Source organism: Ursus maritimus, unplaced genomic scaffold (assembly GCF_017311325.1).
Source record: "Ursus maritimus isolate PB19 unplaced genomic scaffold, ASM1731132v1 scaffold_4, whole genome shotgun sequence".
NCBI lineage: Eukaryota > Metazoa > Chordata > Mammalia > Carnivora > Ursidae > Ursus > Ursus maritimus.
This window is the reverse complement of record NW_024426552.1, coordinates 50,603,730-50,619,618: the sequence shown is the minus strand read 5'-3', so window position 1 is coordinate 50,619,618 and position 15,889 is coordinate 50,603,730. Positions and strand designations below refer to the sequence as shown.

The window sequence follows — 15,889 nt, the reverse complement described above, 5'->3', positions numbered from 1 at the left end:
TTATATATATATATATATATATTATATATATATATCCAGATACTAACATTGTGTTAAACTATCTTTATTCGTTCCTCTTGAAAGTTTAAGAATACTGCTGTTTCTAATATGGTAAAACTATCTCTGACTTGTGATGTTACTTCAAGTGACATTATTCTAAAATGACCCTGTGTTCAACAATCTTTTGAAGATGCAGCTGAATCGAAAGATTACCCTTTTTGAGATTGTGGCTTTTGCTTTTTGGTGGAGAGGCCCATATTTATATGAATGCCTTGAACTTATCTATAAATCTGAAGGGCTATCAAGAAAGAAGTCCTCGGTGTACTCTGGTTTCATTTCCAATCTGATGTAGAAGGACAAATCGTAGTGATATTTTTTGAGTAGTATTTGTGTGGCTTCACATACGTGGGACAGAGGAAAGCGGCTGCCTTTGGAGTTTTGTACAAATAAAAAGTTTTGCCTTAATTGTGCTGAGATGATCACAAAAGACCCTGTGTCTTAAGGGTCCCAAATACTTTAAGCTTAATTTTTAGACAATTTCTGAATCGTAAGATGTCATTTCAAACTTCAAGATTAGCATTAAATGCTATCTTGAGGCATGTGAAACATATTAACCTAGGATAACCTAGAATTGATAATGTTACATAATAACTCGGATTAAACTTCTTCCATAAGCCTTAACTTTCCCTTATGTCTTTTTATTTCTTCAGCCTCTTTCAGCTATATGAGTATTTAGGATGTTCAAGACACCAGGGGAAATACAAAAGGAATAAAGCAAAGTCTATGAGAATGAGACAGGTGTATGATTAGTTAACTAGAAGATAAGGCATAGGAGAAGCATTCAGAAAAAATAATATGGGCTCCTCAAGAAGCAAAACAAATCTAATTGCGATGCAGTGTAAAAGAAGGAATAAAGAAAGCTGCACACAGGAAGGTGACTGGCTTGTAGACCTGAAAAGACTGATAGGTGTTTTTGTAGACATGACAGGGAGGAATAGCATGAAGGCAGGGAGAATGGGCAGAGGGAAGGAAGTCCATTGGATAGATTGGATGGATAGGCTAGAGAGAGAGAGTAGGCAGCAGTGTAGATTGTAACCAAAATAGACTGTCCTGAATTCTATACTAAGTTAGAATTAATTTGTTAGACAGGAAAAAGGTTTTAAAGGTTTTTGTTGTTGTTTGTTTGTTTGTTGGCAGAAGAGTAATAGGATCATAATATTTAAATTGGTAGCATTTTCAAGGGAGTTGTGGTAGATTTGGGACAGTCAGCTGGGAAGGCAGAAGAAAAAGATGTCTCCTTAGTTAAGGAATTAAAGAAAACCTAAATCTGGGGCGCTTGGGTGGCTCCATTGGTTAAGTGTCTGACTCTTGATTTTGGCTCAGGTCATGATCCCAGGGTCATGAGATTGAACTCCGTGTCAGGCTCCACACTCAGTGGAGATCTTGAGATTCTCCCTGTTCCTCTGCCCCTCCCTCCCCACCCCATGCCTTTCTTAAAAACAAAACAAAACAAAACAAAAAAAACGGAAAGCCTGAATCCATGGGGTTTCAGTGTAAACTGTTGCAGTCGATGCTATCAGTCTATACATTTGAGGAACAATTTTTTTCTCCTATTTATAAACAGTCTTTTCAGATTTCCAAAGAATATAAAATATTTATTTTTAGCCCAACTTACTGTAATCTATTGCCCTCACTCAGGTGGTGGCAGCTAAAATGATTCTAAGTCTACTGGAATGGATGCAGGTGGGAACATGGATTTCAGAATGAAACGGTGTTTGGGATCTGTTTTGTAATCATGTAACCTTATTGTAGCCTCTAATGAGGGAGACATGCAGAGGAGAAACTGGAACTCTAGCACGGGTCCTCGTTTTTAGAGTGACACTTCAGTGCTGTAAGATTTAGGTTGTGTAAGTCTGAAACGCAATCATTGATACATTTCAAATGTGTTCTTTGAACCATGTTTCTTATTTTAAGTTGCAAGAGAAGGGCATGGACTTTTATTTTCCATTCTAAAAGCTTCAACACCATTTTAGAAATAAGAGGGGAGGAAAAGAAATTGGTAGGTTATTGATGGGGCTATCGGGCTTTTCAGGTTCTTTACAGCCTTTTGCCCCCACATCAGCCTACCTTTTAAATATGAATTAATATGAGTTTAGGTAAGAGTCCCATGTTAAAACTCCAGTGATTACATAAAGATTTTAAAATACATCTAATCTTTTTTGCATGTGTGTGAATATACAATGTTATTCTCTCTCTCTTTTTTTTAATTGCTTTAATTTCAAGTTGTTGCATTACTTACAAGGAATTGTTCAGTCCCTATAGTGTAACAGAGAAACCTGGAAATCGGGATTTCTTATTCTGAGTAATTAAACACTGGTTCTCTATGGTCTCTTATGAGCAAGGAAACAATTTTAGTTTGTGCTGTTCACATGGAAAATTTCATTTAAAATTGCACACACTTTGAAAGCCAGAACAGGTCTCTCGTTGCCAATAGTGTTGAAGCTTCAGCCTTGAAAGATGAAAAGCAGAATTCTGATCATACTCATGTACTGTTCTATCAAGAGGATTAAAGATGTCCTGTTAACCCCAGAGAGAGATCATTTAGAACACCTGTATTTGGGAGAACTGAAATAAGCGCACCGGTCCTCTTTCTCTTCATGGAATCCGATAGAGAATGGTCACTTTTCCATAAAAACTGATTGGTATCTGGGAGATTTTGCTGTCTGTGTATCTAGCTACCTGCATCTGATTTATAGAAATTATAGTACATATTCCTTCTCGATATGTTCAAGAGTCATGTTGTACTATATTTGTTACATATAACTTGGTGCTCCTTTGGGTGGTGGTGAGTAATCGCTATGGTGCTACTGACTCCTCAGTAAATTATATGATACTTCACTTGTTTAAATAAACTGACATTGCATATGCTTTTCCAAATTATAGTTTTTCTAAGAGCTGCTACCGTTTTAGGGTCCTCCAGAAGTGAAATTCTAAACTAGCCCTTTGATTTCCTTTCAGGTCTTTTCCAATGGTCACCTGGGAAGTGAAGAATACGATGTTCCTCCCCGGCTTTCTCCTCCTCCTCCCGCTGCCACCCTCCTCCCCAGCATCAAGTGAGTGCTATTGAATGTGGAGAACATTTATCCGTGGGTAAAGCTGTGGTAAACAGTGGATGTGAGGTATTCAATACACAAAGTACAGGGTGAACAGAAACACATCAATAAAAACAATCCAGCCAGATTTATAAACTAATGTACCAGAAATCAAGATCCTTCCTGATTCTTTGCTGGGAACTACAGCATTTATGACACTTACCTAAACTCTGAGATTACACACACAGCAACAGGGAGAGAAAACTTAAGGCCTCTTTGTATCCGAGAAGAGGACAGAGTAGCACAGTGAGCTTTCCCCTCCAATTTCCCTTTCTCCCTGAGGGGCGCCACATTTATCCCAACTGTCCAGTATGATATCAGAAAATAATCTCTTATTCTTTCAGTTTTCCTAATTCCCAAACCCATTCAGCCACTAAGTCCTATTGATTGTTCTTTGGAAGTTTTTTTATAATCAGCTATTCTTTCCCATCCCCTCGTAGCTGGACAGCTGAAAGAATCATACACATGATGATACATCATGATCTTAGAATTCTTATCAGTGGATTTTAAAATGAGTTAACTGAAAAATAAGTTCACCCAGGTTATCTCATTTGAAAAATGGGGACACAAGAGACACACTGGACAGTTAGTTAAGTGATCTACCCAAGTCAAACCAGGATAAAACCAAGTCTCCTGATTCCCATTTTCTACTCTTTATATTAAATCAGGCTACCTGCCTTTTCTCCAATATATTTTGTTGATATAGCTGAATGAATTTAAATTCTGCTTTCCCCAGATCACTTTCCTCCTTAAAACCCAGCACTGTGTTTTTCTTTTCTTTTAAATTAATTCTGTGCTCTTCTGCTAGCAGTAGGACCCACAGCATTTTCCCCAACTAAAATATTGTTCAGTAATTCCTAATGCTTGCCCTCCAATCTTGTCTTGATTTTGTCCCCTGGTTTTATGAGTTTTTCAAGCTGTCTCCTCCTATGTACCACCCTTTCAGAATCTTTATTCTAATGGTCCATGTCTCAGGCTCTATTTCTTCATGAAAACTTGTGTGACATCTTCATTCGTAATGACAGTATGTGGTGAGACTAATTCTCATTTTTCTTCCTACATTTGTAGGAAGTAGTTTCTTCCTACATTTAACTATGAACTCTGTTTCACTGTCTTCTAATTTTAAAGTGCTTCTCTACATTAAAAAAGATGATAAGGTTTTGAGGGCAAAAACTTTTCCTTAAATTTTCTGATTCTTCCCTAACACCTTACTGTTTTTGCTGTGTAGTGAATACACCAAGAGTACCTGGTTGCTTGATTGATTATTGGGTATGATCTCACTTCTAATTGAAAGTCTTAGAGCATCTTCACTCCTTCCTCTGCTGGTCACTGAGCTCCCCTATACATAAGAATACAAAAGAAGGATAAGCTAAATCCTAGCCCCCAAGAAATTTGCACTCTACTTTAGAAAATAAAATGAACATGCATGAAATCCCTAGAGAACATTATGCACTAAATTGTATAATTCTAACTTGTTAGTTTTTACTTGTGCTTGGAGGAAAGACTGTTACAGACTTAACAGTCCAAGTGTCTTTCATAGAGAAGATGGAAATTTCCTGAGTCATGGAGAATAGACACAGTTCAAAAAGAGAGCGGACAAGAAAAAGCAAGAGTGTGAAATGTGACATCATTCAGGGAACAGTGGGAAACTAAGCTAATTGGAGAATTCTCTAGTGGTAACTTTTCTGGGAACTGCCAGAAAATGTAGCTGACATAAAAATTGGAAACAAATACACATACTCTGTATAGTAGGCTCTAAATCAGTAAGAACATGTGATCTCCTAGCCTCAAATGAACTCTGGATATGTGTATATGTAATAAAACATCTATGTTCAATTAACTCTGAGAATTCAGAGAACATCAGAAAATGAAGTAAATAAAATCTTGCCAATTAGAGATTAAACTTGCATATTCTGTTTAGTAAATTCTTATAGGCAAGTGGAATAAGAAGCAGAAGTTGCAGTTTTCTTCATATATATTTAATATTAGATACCCGTTTCTCCTATAAATCAAGAATAAATTCATAGCATAATGTATTTTATTAATATTTTTCTGGTACTTCAGTTTGTAAGTGCATGTAAATATATGTTGTTCCCATTTTCTCTTGATTTTTCCCTCAGAAACAGTGCAGTTGCTTTACTGAAACAGAGACATATTTTAACAGTGTATGTTTAACAGCAAATTAGTTTTTGATTTTGCATGCTGCAAATTAACCATAATTAACAATACAAGTGTCGACTTAATGTCACATTTATCTCTTTAGTTTTTTATTCTGACTATAAATAATAGTTGTTCATTATATAAAATATGGACACCATAGAAAAGAAAGAAATTTAACAAATATGTAAATACAAGTATATACATTCTCAAAATATCAATGTCCAGAGTTTTAACATTTTGACATCGTTTAGACATTTTTTTACATGATTTAGATTCTATTGTAGAGACAATTTCATGTCCTTCTTTGTTATTTAATATTTTAATAAGCACTTGTCTTAATCATTTATGGACTGTATTATTATAAAACCAGCATGGAATTCTGAAGTGAACGTTAAAATAATCAGACTTAATTCCAGACCCGACTCCAGCATATTAAGTATTTGTCTGTCTTTGAACAAGGTAACTTCTCAGCCCTCACTTTCTCCATCTGATAAATGGGCTGTTTATCTTAAATGATTTCCAAAATTCTTTTGAGCTTCAACTTTTTAGGTTCTATGAAATATGTGTTTTAAGGGGTGGGGTACTCATCTGTAATGTTAATTAAAAATGAAATATTTGGCAATTTAAGTGTTCATTTGTAGTCGGCTGTTTGCGTCTCATTGCTGAAGCCAGAATGAGTTGGATTACTGCTCTGGTTTTGTTTGGTTTTGTTCTTTATGTTTGGTCTACTTGGGCCTCGTTAGAATGTATAACCAGAGTCCAGTGAGTATGGACCCTTAGCACTAGAAGGGCATAGAACAGAGGTCTCAGCAAATAAGGATGAGATAAGGATGTCGGATGTTCTAGTACCTAATTCCATGTTAGACTCCTTCTTCATGTTCCAAAATCAGCCCAAAGCAAAGTCCCAAAGTACTACCTAACATAGACTTCTCACAAATGTTCTCGCAAATGTTGAAAATCCCAGTGGTGAATTCAGTAAAGTCGCAGCTAGCCTTTACCTTTTTAAATGTACATTGTGTTGTTATAAATATTTGCTAAAGTGTAATTGTTAAATTATTTGATGTTACTGTGATTTCCATTTACTTGATATAAGAGGCTACTCTCTGATAGTCTTACTTTCTTATAAAACTATATGTTTGCAATTATGTGACTTTTATTGTATAACTTAACTTGAGACCTAGAAGAATATAGAATTTATTTTTTAAAAATGTTCTGTTGAAGCAAGCTGAAACTGTACTAGTGTGCATAGATTTAGTTATTTTTTTCTTAGTTTTTCTAAATGGTTTCTATTTAATTAACATCATTGACATTTAGCTATAAATGTGAAATTTTAAATAAAAGCTTACTATTTTCTAGGGAGGGAATGAAGAAAATCCTATGTGGATTATTTTTACTTCATAGTATAAATTTTTACTAAGTTATGTTTGTCTTGGAATAATTTGACTAGAGTTGAATAAGGTATTCTGGGGTTAAATAGTATACCGCCTTTAAAGCCAAGATATGAATTTTGGTTTGGTTGGTTTTGGAAAGTTTTGATTGGCATTATGACATGATACTGATTTGCGTTGGTAAAGAATTTCCCTGGCTGCTATGTGGAAAATTGTCTTTAGGACAGCAGAAGTGAAAGCAGGGAGACCAATGGAGAGTGTCGTCGTCTGATATGGTAGACCAGTCAGAGATGGTCAGGGCTTTGACTGGAGTCATGGTGATGGAGTTACTACTGGGTCAACTTTGGGGCATATTTTGATGCAATGGTACTGTTAATAAACTGGATATCTGTGAGGTATGATAGTCAGCACTGACCCCTCCATAGGTTTTTGGCTAAAGAAACTGAATCGTTGGTGCCATTTTCCAAAAGTGAGGGAGAAGAATTGATGTGGGAATAGGACAGAGGTGTAAAATTGAGACTTAGGGATCTGCTGAGTTTGGGCTGCTTATTACATACACACACACACATGCACACACACACACACACACCTACCTAAGTAGAAGTTTTGAGGGAACAGTTGGACATACCATCAAAGCTTAAAATGTGTATTATATTCAGGTGAATATTTCAGCAGATACTACTGAAAGCTAATAAGCTTATTTCTGTATGCTCAATGCTCAAATATAGTAGATTGGTTACACTCTCAGACATTTGAGTGTAACTCTGAGATTTTAAACAATATGGGAACTTAGATATTAAAGTATTACCTTGAAGTAGACTATACCATTTACCCCTGAAATGTTAGAGAAAATATATTTAGAAGACTTCTGTAGAGTAAAATTTTAGTGAACATTATTGCTTATTATCAGAATCTCCATTTATATACCAGATTGCTAGGGAAAATAAACTAGGAATGTAGCTTTGTGAATGTAGCCTCAACAACTGCCCCCCTCCAGTGAGAGTGACCAGAGTAGGTCCACGCTTCCAAACATCGGCATCTGTGGTGTGAACGCGTGTGTGCCTGTGATTGTCTTTAAACAGTCACCAGAATGGTCTATGTATACGTCTAAGTGTAAAACTATAAAGCTAGATCAATGTGAATGAAACAACATGGCGAGTTCATGGTAGAGGGGAAAGTTTGTTTTGTTTTGCTTTGTTTTTAACTAGAAAGTGGATGACGTGGAAGAAGAGAAAAAAGTACTAAGCCATGGGCGACATTAATACAAATACCACACTGTAATTTAAAAACACTTAAAGGGAGTGAGCTGAATGGGAATTTCTCATTTTCGATATGATGCATACCAGGCTTCATTACGTGTGACTAGTGTCAAAAGAGCAGGAAAATGTGTTCCGTTATTGTTCACCTGAGGAGCAGTGTAGACAGTATGTACTTCGGTTTTACGTGAATCCTTTCTATGCTCAATGATAAGAAAGTATGGTAGAAAACTTTTTAATGGAAGATTAAAGCTGTATTAAGAGCTACTCTATTTCCTTAATCCTAGCAAATGAATATGGTTGCTCTTTTGCTAGTTTCAGAACCAGCTTTCCTCTAGTGGTACCTTAAAATTGTTTTAAGACTTGCCAAGATATTACACTATTTTTGTTTGTTTTACCTTGGGTAGATGGAAAGGTGCGCCATGACCGAAGATGGCAGTCCCCCCCCCCCCGCCCACTCACTCTCTCAAAGGGAAGAAATGTGAGCCATTGGATGCTATTTAAATATACAATGTAAAATATATACCCTATGCTGTCTTTTTTTTCCCCACAGAGACATAATCTATCATATATTCTCCATTTCTCCATGAACATATCGATCCATTGATAGAAAATGTGTAGGGTTAGAGTGAGATTTTATTTTCATATTAAGTGAGAGCATCTTGGCATATTCACAACATTCAAGCATTTCTTAGTCTCTATTAAGATTTCTCTGTCGTCTCAAATAGAATTCAATAAGTTATCTGAAGGCCATTAAGAATATTCAGCATATTTGTGAAAGTTGCTTATCTACAATATCTAAAATGAGTTAAAATGAATTTTTAATGTTAAAATGAAGGTCTTCCACTGGTTAAAGCATAATTTATATACAATATGCACAGCAAAATTCAGCTCAATGAGTTCATATCCTAGCCATGTAATCGCCACCACAATCAGATCACAGGAAAGTTCCATCACTCCAAAAAATCCCCCTGTGCCTTATGTCAGTTTCTCCCCTCACCCAAACCCCTGGAAATTACCAATCTGATTTATGTCCATATAGTTTTGCCTTTTCCAGAAGGTTGTATAACTAGGATCATGTGGCACAGACTTTGGGTCTGGCTTATTTCTACTTAGTGTAACTCATGTGAGATTCATCCATGTTAGCGAGCCTCTCAGTAGTTTGTTCCTTTTTACTGCTCCAGAGTAAGTGTTCATTATAAAACATACTGTGGCTTGGTTATCCGTCCCTCCACTGAGGGACATTGGGTTGTTTCCAGTTTTTGGTGGTTACAAATAATACCACTTTAAATATCATCGTGAAGTCTTTAATGTCCAACATATATTGGAAAATTAGCTTCTCAAGAAAAGTATGTGTTTCTTCAGTATCTATCTTCTTGATTTCTAAAGCAGACCCCCAAAAAATTTTAGAGATGTACATTGGTTCTGAATAAGTTAACTTAAAATTGTGACTAAAAATTTGTTTCTCCAATTTATATACAAGTCCGTGAAATGCTTATAATTAAAGCTTATAGGAAAGCATATGTTAAACGTAATAATATGCCACACCAGCTTTTCTCAATGTCACGGAAGAACCCTCAAAATCAGTATGTATTACAAAACTCACTCTGATATACTGGGGAAATTACTTATTTGTGGCATATGTGCAGTCATTTCAAATACAGCTCTGTTTTGTGTCACCACTTCCCAGAGCTATGATTTCTGTGAGTTAAGTATTTTCCCTGTTAAGAGTGTGACAATTAATACAAGAAATATGGACTAATGTATACAGCAGGTTCTGAAGAGTCCGTTTTAAGAAAAGATATTTTTTAAAACCTTGCCTTCAGATGTGATTAAATAAACATTCTTACGTGTAGAAAATGAGCGAACTAATATATTTAAAATGCTTTTCTAGACTATGAAAGAATCCTAAAAATGATATCTTTTTCCCTTAACAGCTTGGTCTTCTATTTCTCTGATAACCACTCCTTTTTGTCTAAAAGCTGGGAGTGCTCCCCTGGACACACACCATCCCAGGGCTTTGTTGACTCAGGGGCCACCATTACGCATTTTGCAGTTCAGGACAGAAATAGGTGACAGACGTAGATGAATATATAGAAAACACAAGGTCAGTGAAGGAACATATACCAAATACATTTAATCGAACAAATTGAAGTTGAAAGAAAATTGTTTTGTCGGGCAATGTCACAGGAGGTTCATATATAGACAATGAAAATGGATATTTCTGCTTCGCCTTTTTTTCTGGAAAAGTTGATGGGCTAAGTGAGTTATCAAGAATTGCTCAATTGAAGGAAAGAAAAGTACGTGGCAAGGGTGGTGTTTGAGTTGTAAGTTAAATAAAGCTAGTGGGATATGCAGGTCACCCCTCTGATGATGTGCCTCATTCCAAGCATATAAAATGCTATAGAGTATCTGTGAGTTTGTTTTGAAATGTAAAAATCAGTAAGAACGGCGTTGGAAAATATACACTTGGTTAGTTTCAAGTGTGCACTTGGAGAAAATGGCTGTATTTCGCACTGAAGGCTCAGCTAACTAACACACAGTGAATGTAACAAGAGGTGCAGGTTGGGGAGACCATGGCTGTGCATCTCTGAGAGACTGTGTCCTTGTGCATTACCAGCCTATTAACTCCAGAATGACAGCCACAGTGCAGAACGTTCTGCGAGTGTATGATGATATAAAGGGAATGAAGTAATGGATGTAAATGGTAAGATAGTTTACTTGGCAGCTTTAACTTGGAACCAGCCAAATACAATTTGCTCTGTTTTGTTCCTCTGATATCCTAAACATTCCTCAGAAACCATATCAATGACTGAAAATTTTCTCGTGTCCCGTAAGTTAGGTATTTTCTCCACGGCCAAAAGTAAACATACATGATAGCTAATGAAAATTGTGAAACTAATTCTTTTACCACTTATTTAATGGCAAGTAAAATTGAACCTACTTTTTGAATTAGTTTGTGAAGGGAAAAAAATAAAAATTACAAATAGTTTAATTATTAACATGATTTCAGATTTCACTTTCAGCATTTTATATACAACTTCTTTATCTTATTTGTACCTTCTCTTTTTATTAAAGCTTTATTTTTTAGAGAAGTTTAGAGTAATTAGAGACTTTATTTTTTTTTTAGACTCACAGCAAAATTGAGGAGAAGGTACAGCGGTTTCCCATATACTAACCGCCCCCACACATGCCTCACCTTTCCACCATCAACATCTTCCACCCTAGCGGTACCTCTGTTAAAACGGCTGAACCTATATTGACACATAATTACCCAAAGTCCGTACTGTACATTCCTGTTTTTTATGGTAGAAACTGCTTTTATTTTCCCTTCAGAACTGGATAGGATTAATTTGATATAAAAAGTTACATAATGCTGAATAAATGTACTGGAATGAGGGGCGCTTCTGTGGCGCTGTTGGTTAAATGTCCAGTTAAGCATCTGACTTTTGGTTTCGGCTCAGGTCATGATCTCAGGATTTTGAGATCGAGCTGGGCATCGTGCTCCTTGCTGAGCATGGAGTCTGCTAAAGTTTCTCTCCTCCTCTCCGTCTGCCCCTCCCCCCATGCGTTCTCTCTCTCTCTCTCTCTCTCTCTGTAAAATAAATAAATCTTTAAAAAAATTTTAAAAATGCACTGGAATGATATTTTTATAAACTGGTTTATCTAAGTAGAATATTATACTGATACAAGATGTTTGCATTAAAAACACAAAGAAGAAAAATAACATTAAAATGGTGATAAATGGGATACTTAAGCACTTTTTTGGATTTAGATACAAATTCCACTTGAAGACATTTTTCACTTCTAGATATAATCCACTAAAACCCATTTAAGCTAAAAATCTATGACTAGTAAATTTTAGCGGTAAGCCTTTATTATTCCATACAGTCATAGGTGGGCTTTGCTTTTCATTTTCTTCAGCAATATTCCATCTGTTGATTTGCTGCAAAGCAAAAGAGTAGGGGGGGGATTACCCATATGAAATTCTTTATCATTGAAGAGAAAATATAGCATCAGCCGTAACAGATGTGATTTCAAAAACTGTCCATTCTTGTGTCAATATGCAGCACTTCTTTGGAAACTCTTAAATCGTTGAAACTAACCCACAGCGGGCAGATGGGAGATTTCTGACATTGATGTTGTTGAACATTTGGTTAATAACATTTTTCCTTTATACAAGATATGCTTGAATTGCATAGGAAAAAAAGATTCATTATGAATGAAAGTATACTAGGATATAGAAAGGATGTACATTGTTTCATTTGCTAATAGAACCCATTCTGGTCCTTGAGTTGGGTAAATCGCTGTCCATGTTTCTAAGACTCAGTAGAAAGGTCATGTTTGAAATCCCTACTCTAATAGCCATCAGATCACCATTTTGCAGCCCACGTACTTGCTGGCCTTCGTTTGGAATATACACACGTCTTCTAAGGTTGCACCATAGGAGCTGTAACCCTTAGGTTATTAATCAGGTCGTTAGCGTGGGCTCTGGGCAGTGACAGTGGACTTTTTGTCACTGTGCTTTCATCTCACTATAAACTGCCATTTGAATTTGGAGATTGCTCAAACAAGAATTCAAAAATCAGTATTGAAAAACTCTTCAAAGACAGGTAAAAATATGCTTTTGAAAAGTCTTGGGAGAGATTTTTCTTTAATCTTTGAACTTTGTAAGGATTCAAATACATAGTTGAAAACTTTTACATTTTTCACAATGTCTTCTTGTAATGGACACAAAGAAAAGCCCTTAAAATTTTTCTCATTCTAACTAGCGAGAAGAAATCTAAATGAAATCGTTATTTCAGGCTCGATGGCACAGATACCAAAGGACTCTTGCTCCCTCTACAGAAGGTGCTTCAACATTGCAGTCACAGAGATTTAGAAAAAAAATACTTCTAATGAAACAGAGGTTTCACCATGATTAACAAAAGCTTTGGGTTTATATATACCAACAATGTCTTGCAAATTGGTTCGGTGTCAAAAAGTTAGGGTAGGTTCCTGTGTTTCTACTTTGATATTTTTCACTTGCATAAGGAAGGATTAGATTAAACTCCATTAGCAACAACTGTGAAAAACAGTAGGTTTTGTTCCTTGTTCGGCTTTGTTTTGTTTTTTTTGTTTTTTTTTGTTTTTTTTAGATTTTATTTATTTATTCAACAGAGATAGAGACAGCCAGCGAGAGAGGGAGCACAAGCAGGGGGAGTGGGAGAGGAAGAAGCAGGCTCCTAGTGGAGGAGCCTGATGTGGGGCTCGATCCCAGAATGCTGGGATCACGCCCTGAGCCGAAGGCAGACGCTTAACCGCTGTGCCACCCAGGCGCCCCTGTTCGGCTTTGTTTTATTTACTCTCACGGATGCGTAAAATGCTTGAAAATTTCTTTTGATATTAGGTGATTGTTGTACTCCTTTTCATTCTTTTTTGTTTAGCCAGGGAATCGAACCCATAAAAATAGTGTACTGTACCTCAAAGACTTAATCAGTTCTCTTATTACCTACTTCGACTTGTTCTAGTCATTTTTAGTTCTTAGTAGTTGTTGGGCGGAAAAAATGAACAATTTGAATTGTACTTGAACTTCACAGGAGAAGGAATTCATTTAATTGAACTGAATTTTTTTTCAGCTAAAGGTAATATTCACAAGAGACAGAAAGTTTGACCTTTCTATAAAGACTTCATTAATAATATAAAACTACCATGCATATATATTTATTATCTTAATTTACCCATTTAAGTTGGAACAAAATGTTAATATTTTAATAGCTTTGGTTTGGATAATTTTATACATCCTCTTTTAACTTCAAGACCTTTTTATTTAACTTGACAGGATACTAGTTTTTCTTACCATGTCATTTAAAATTATAAGTATGAAAATTCTTTTATTGCATCACTAGAGTCTTAACAAAAGATTGAAAATCCTTTTCATTTGTATTTAGTATAAGAACAGCCCTTCTGATGTTACCCTGTAATTGAAAAATGAACACAAGTGACAAAGTAGCTCCTTTGATTGGAGTATATCACATCTGACTTGCCTGTTCTGAATTGTTATGCTTAAACTAGACTGGATTTTCTTCCCTCTCTGGTAGGTGTACTGGCCCGTTAGCAAATTCCCTTTCAGAGAAAACCAGAGACCCCGCAGAGGAAGACGATGATGAATACAAGATTCCTTCATCCCATCCTGTTTCCCTGAATTCACAACCATCTCATTGCCATAACGTAAAACCTCCTCTTAGGTAAGCATGTGGGCAGCTTTTTATCACCTCCCATCTGCATAAGCATTATCATGTGTGGTTTTTGTTTTTTAGCAACTGAATCACATTTATTTAATTAAAAATCCTTGATTTCTTAGTCATAGCCTCTCCTCTTCCGATATACTATTTTCTGCATTATTTTCAGAGAAAATTAAAAGGTGCAGATTTCTCATTAATCAGGAAGTCATTTAACTAAATTAATTGACTAGCAAATCTAATGGGACATTTTGTTGCCCTCTCCCCCCAGCAAAACAAATTATAGTCTATTAAGACTTTGCTGTACATTACATATTATGGTGATTAATTCATGAATTTTCAATACGCTATTTTCAGTGCATTTTATCAGTTCTGAGCACATAGCTCATGAAGAAAAATCAGTGCTCAGAAACTAAAGTATTACCTAACCTTCCTTAGAATTTCTTTTCATGATGTAAAGACTAGTATAATATATATTCATTTCCCTTCTTGTTATGCTACCTACTTCTATTCATCATATCCTGAAGAAACATAAAAAAAAAAAAGAAACAACAAAAAAAAGTATTTCCCTTAGGTATTTTTTTTTAATCAGGAACTATTTTACTTTTCCTTAGATCAAATAAGATTGTAAGGGATAGTATCTTTCTTTTTCTTCTTGTCAGTTGTTTGTTCTTCTTATAATGGAGACATCCTTGGTCTTTGAAGTGACAGCTCCACTGAGGTATAGAACAGTTATTAAAAAGAGGTGATGTGTATTGAAATGTTTGTATGTTTTTAAGTAGAAAGATGATTCTGCGCTTACATAATTGACTTAGTAGCCTGTAATCTTAAATATTTGTCTTTTTTCTCGTCTGACTTACATGAGGTACACAATAAGTCAAATCTCAGTTTTAAAACTTGCTTTGTGAGACGGAACCTAGAGCGATGCTCAGCACACGGCATAGGGCTCGACTGCGGCTGGTGGCCCGGCCGTCCTCCTCCCAGCAGCTCTTGATTGAGGATAGAACTGCCGAACACTTGAGTCGTCTGTGTCAGCTTTCCTTCGTGTGCCATTTCCTTTTCAAGGTCAAGTCAATCAGTGGAAAGCATTTTATGAGTGCAGTATTTCCTTCTTTTCAGATGAAAAATCTAAAAAATGTTTTTGTGCTTTTGAGTATCACACGGAGGTAAAAATGCAATACTTGGGGAAAAAGACCAAGTCTTCATTTTCACCAGAGAGCTGTCTACCTGAGTGATCTGGGTTAGAAATATCAAGACTGCAGAATTCTTAACCAGGATTACTAACATTCTGCAGTCTAGGGCTTCATATTTCAAAACAAGAACCAAAGCATTTCTTGCTAATCACTGATGTTTAAGACATTTGTTGATAAAATGCTATCATTGAGAAGATAAATAACTGAGAGGCAATTTGTTATATCAGAAGAACCAAATGTCTACTACTCTTATTAAAGGAAAGTTATTCCTTCACATCAAATACAAATTGTCACAATTTTTAGTTCTTTTGGCTCTGACAAATGTACAGTAATTTTTAAAGACTGAAATAAGATGAACTTTTTTGGTTTCCTTGGGATTTCATTTTTTTTCATTGCTGAAGAAGTGAGAGGTATAATTTAAATGCTTTAAATGTTAATTGTCAGATCATATTAGATAAGATTTTTGGTGGCAGGCCTCCCAAATCCTGAAAATAAATTTGAATTATGACCACCACTACC

The 15,889-nt window shown here is 35.8% G+C and overlaps 1 protein-coding gene across 6 annotated transcripts in view; it reads left to right on the top strand.

The window, feature by feature from the left end:
- CBLB (Cbl proto-oncogene B) overlaps positions 1–15,889 on the top strand; it is a 218,259-nt gene that overhangs the window by 167,671 nt on the left and 34,699 nt on the right. For all 6 annotated transcript variants that reach the window (XR_005832160.1, XR_005832159.1, XM_040621183.1 and 3 more), the window contains 2 exons: positions 3,019–3,113; positions 14,037–14,183. Coding sequence is in view for 4 of the 6 variants with exons in the window: in XM_040621183.1 (XP_040477117.1) it covers positions 3,019–3,113; positions 14,037–14,183 (242 nt within the window). In the remaining 2 variants the exon portion in view is untranslated. The remainder of the gene's footprint in view (positions 1–3,018; positions 3,114–14,036; positions 14,184–15,889) is intronic.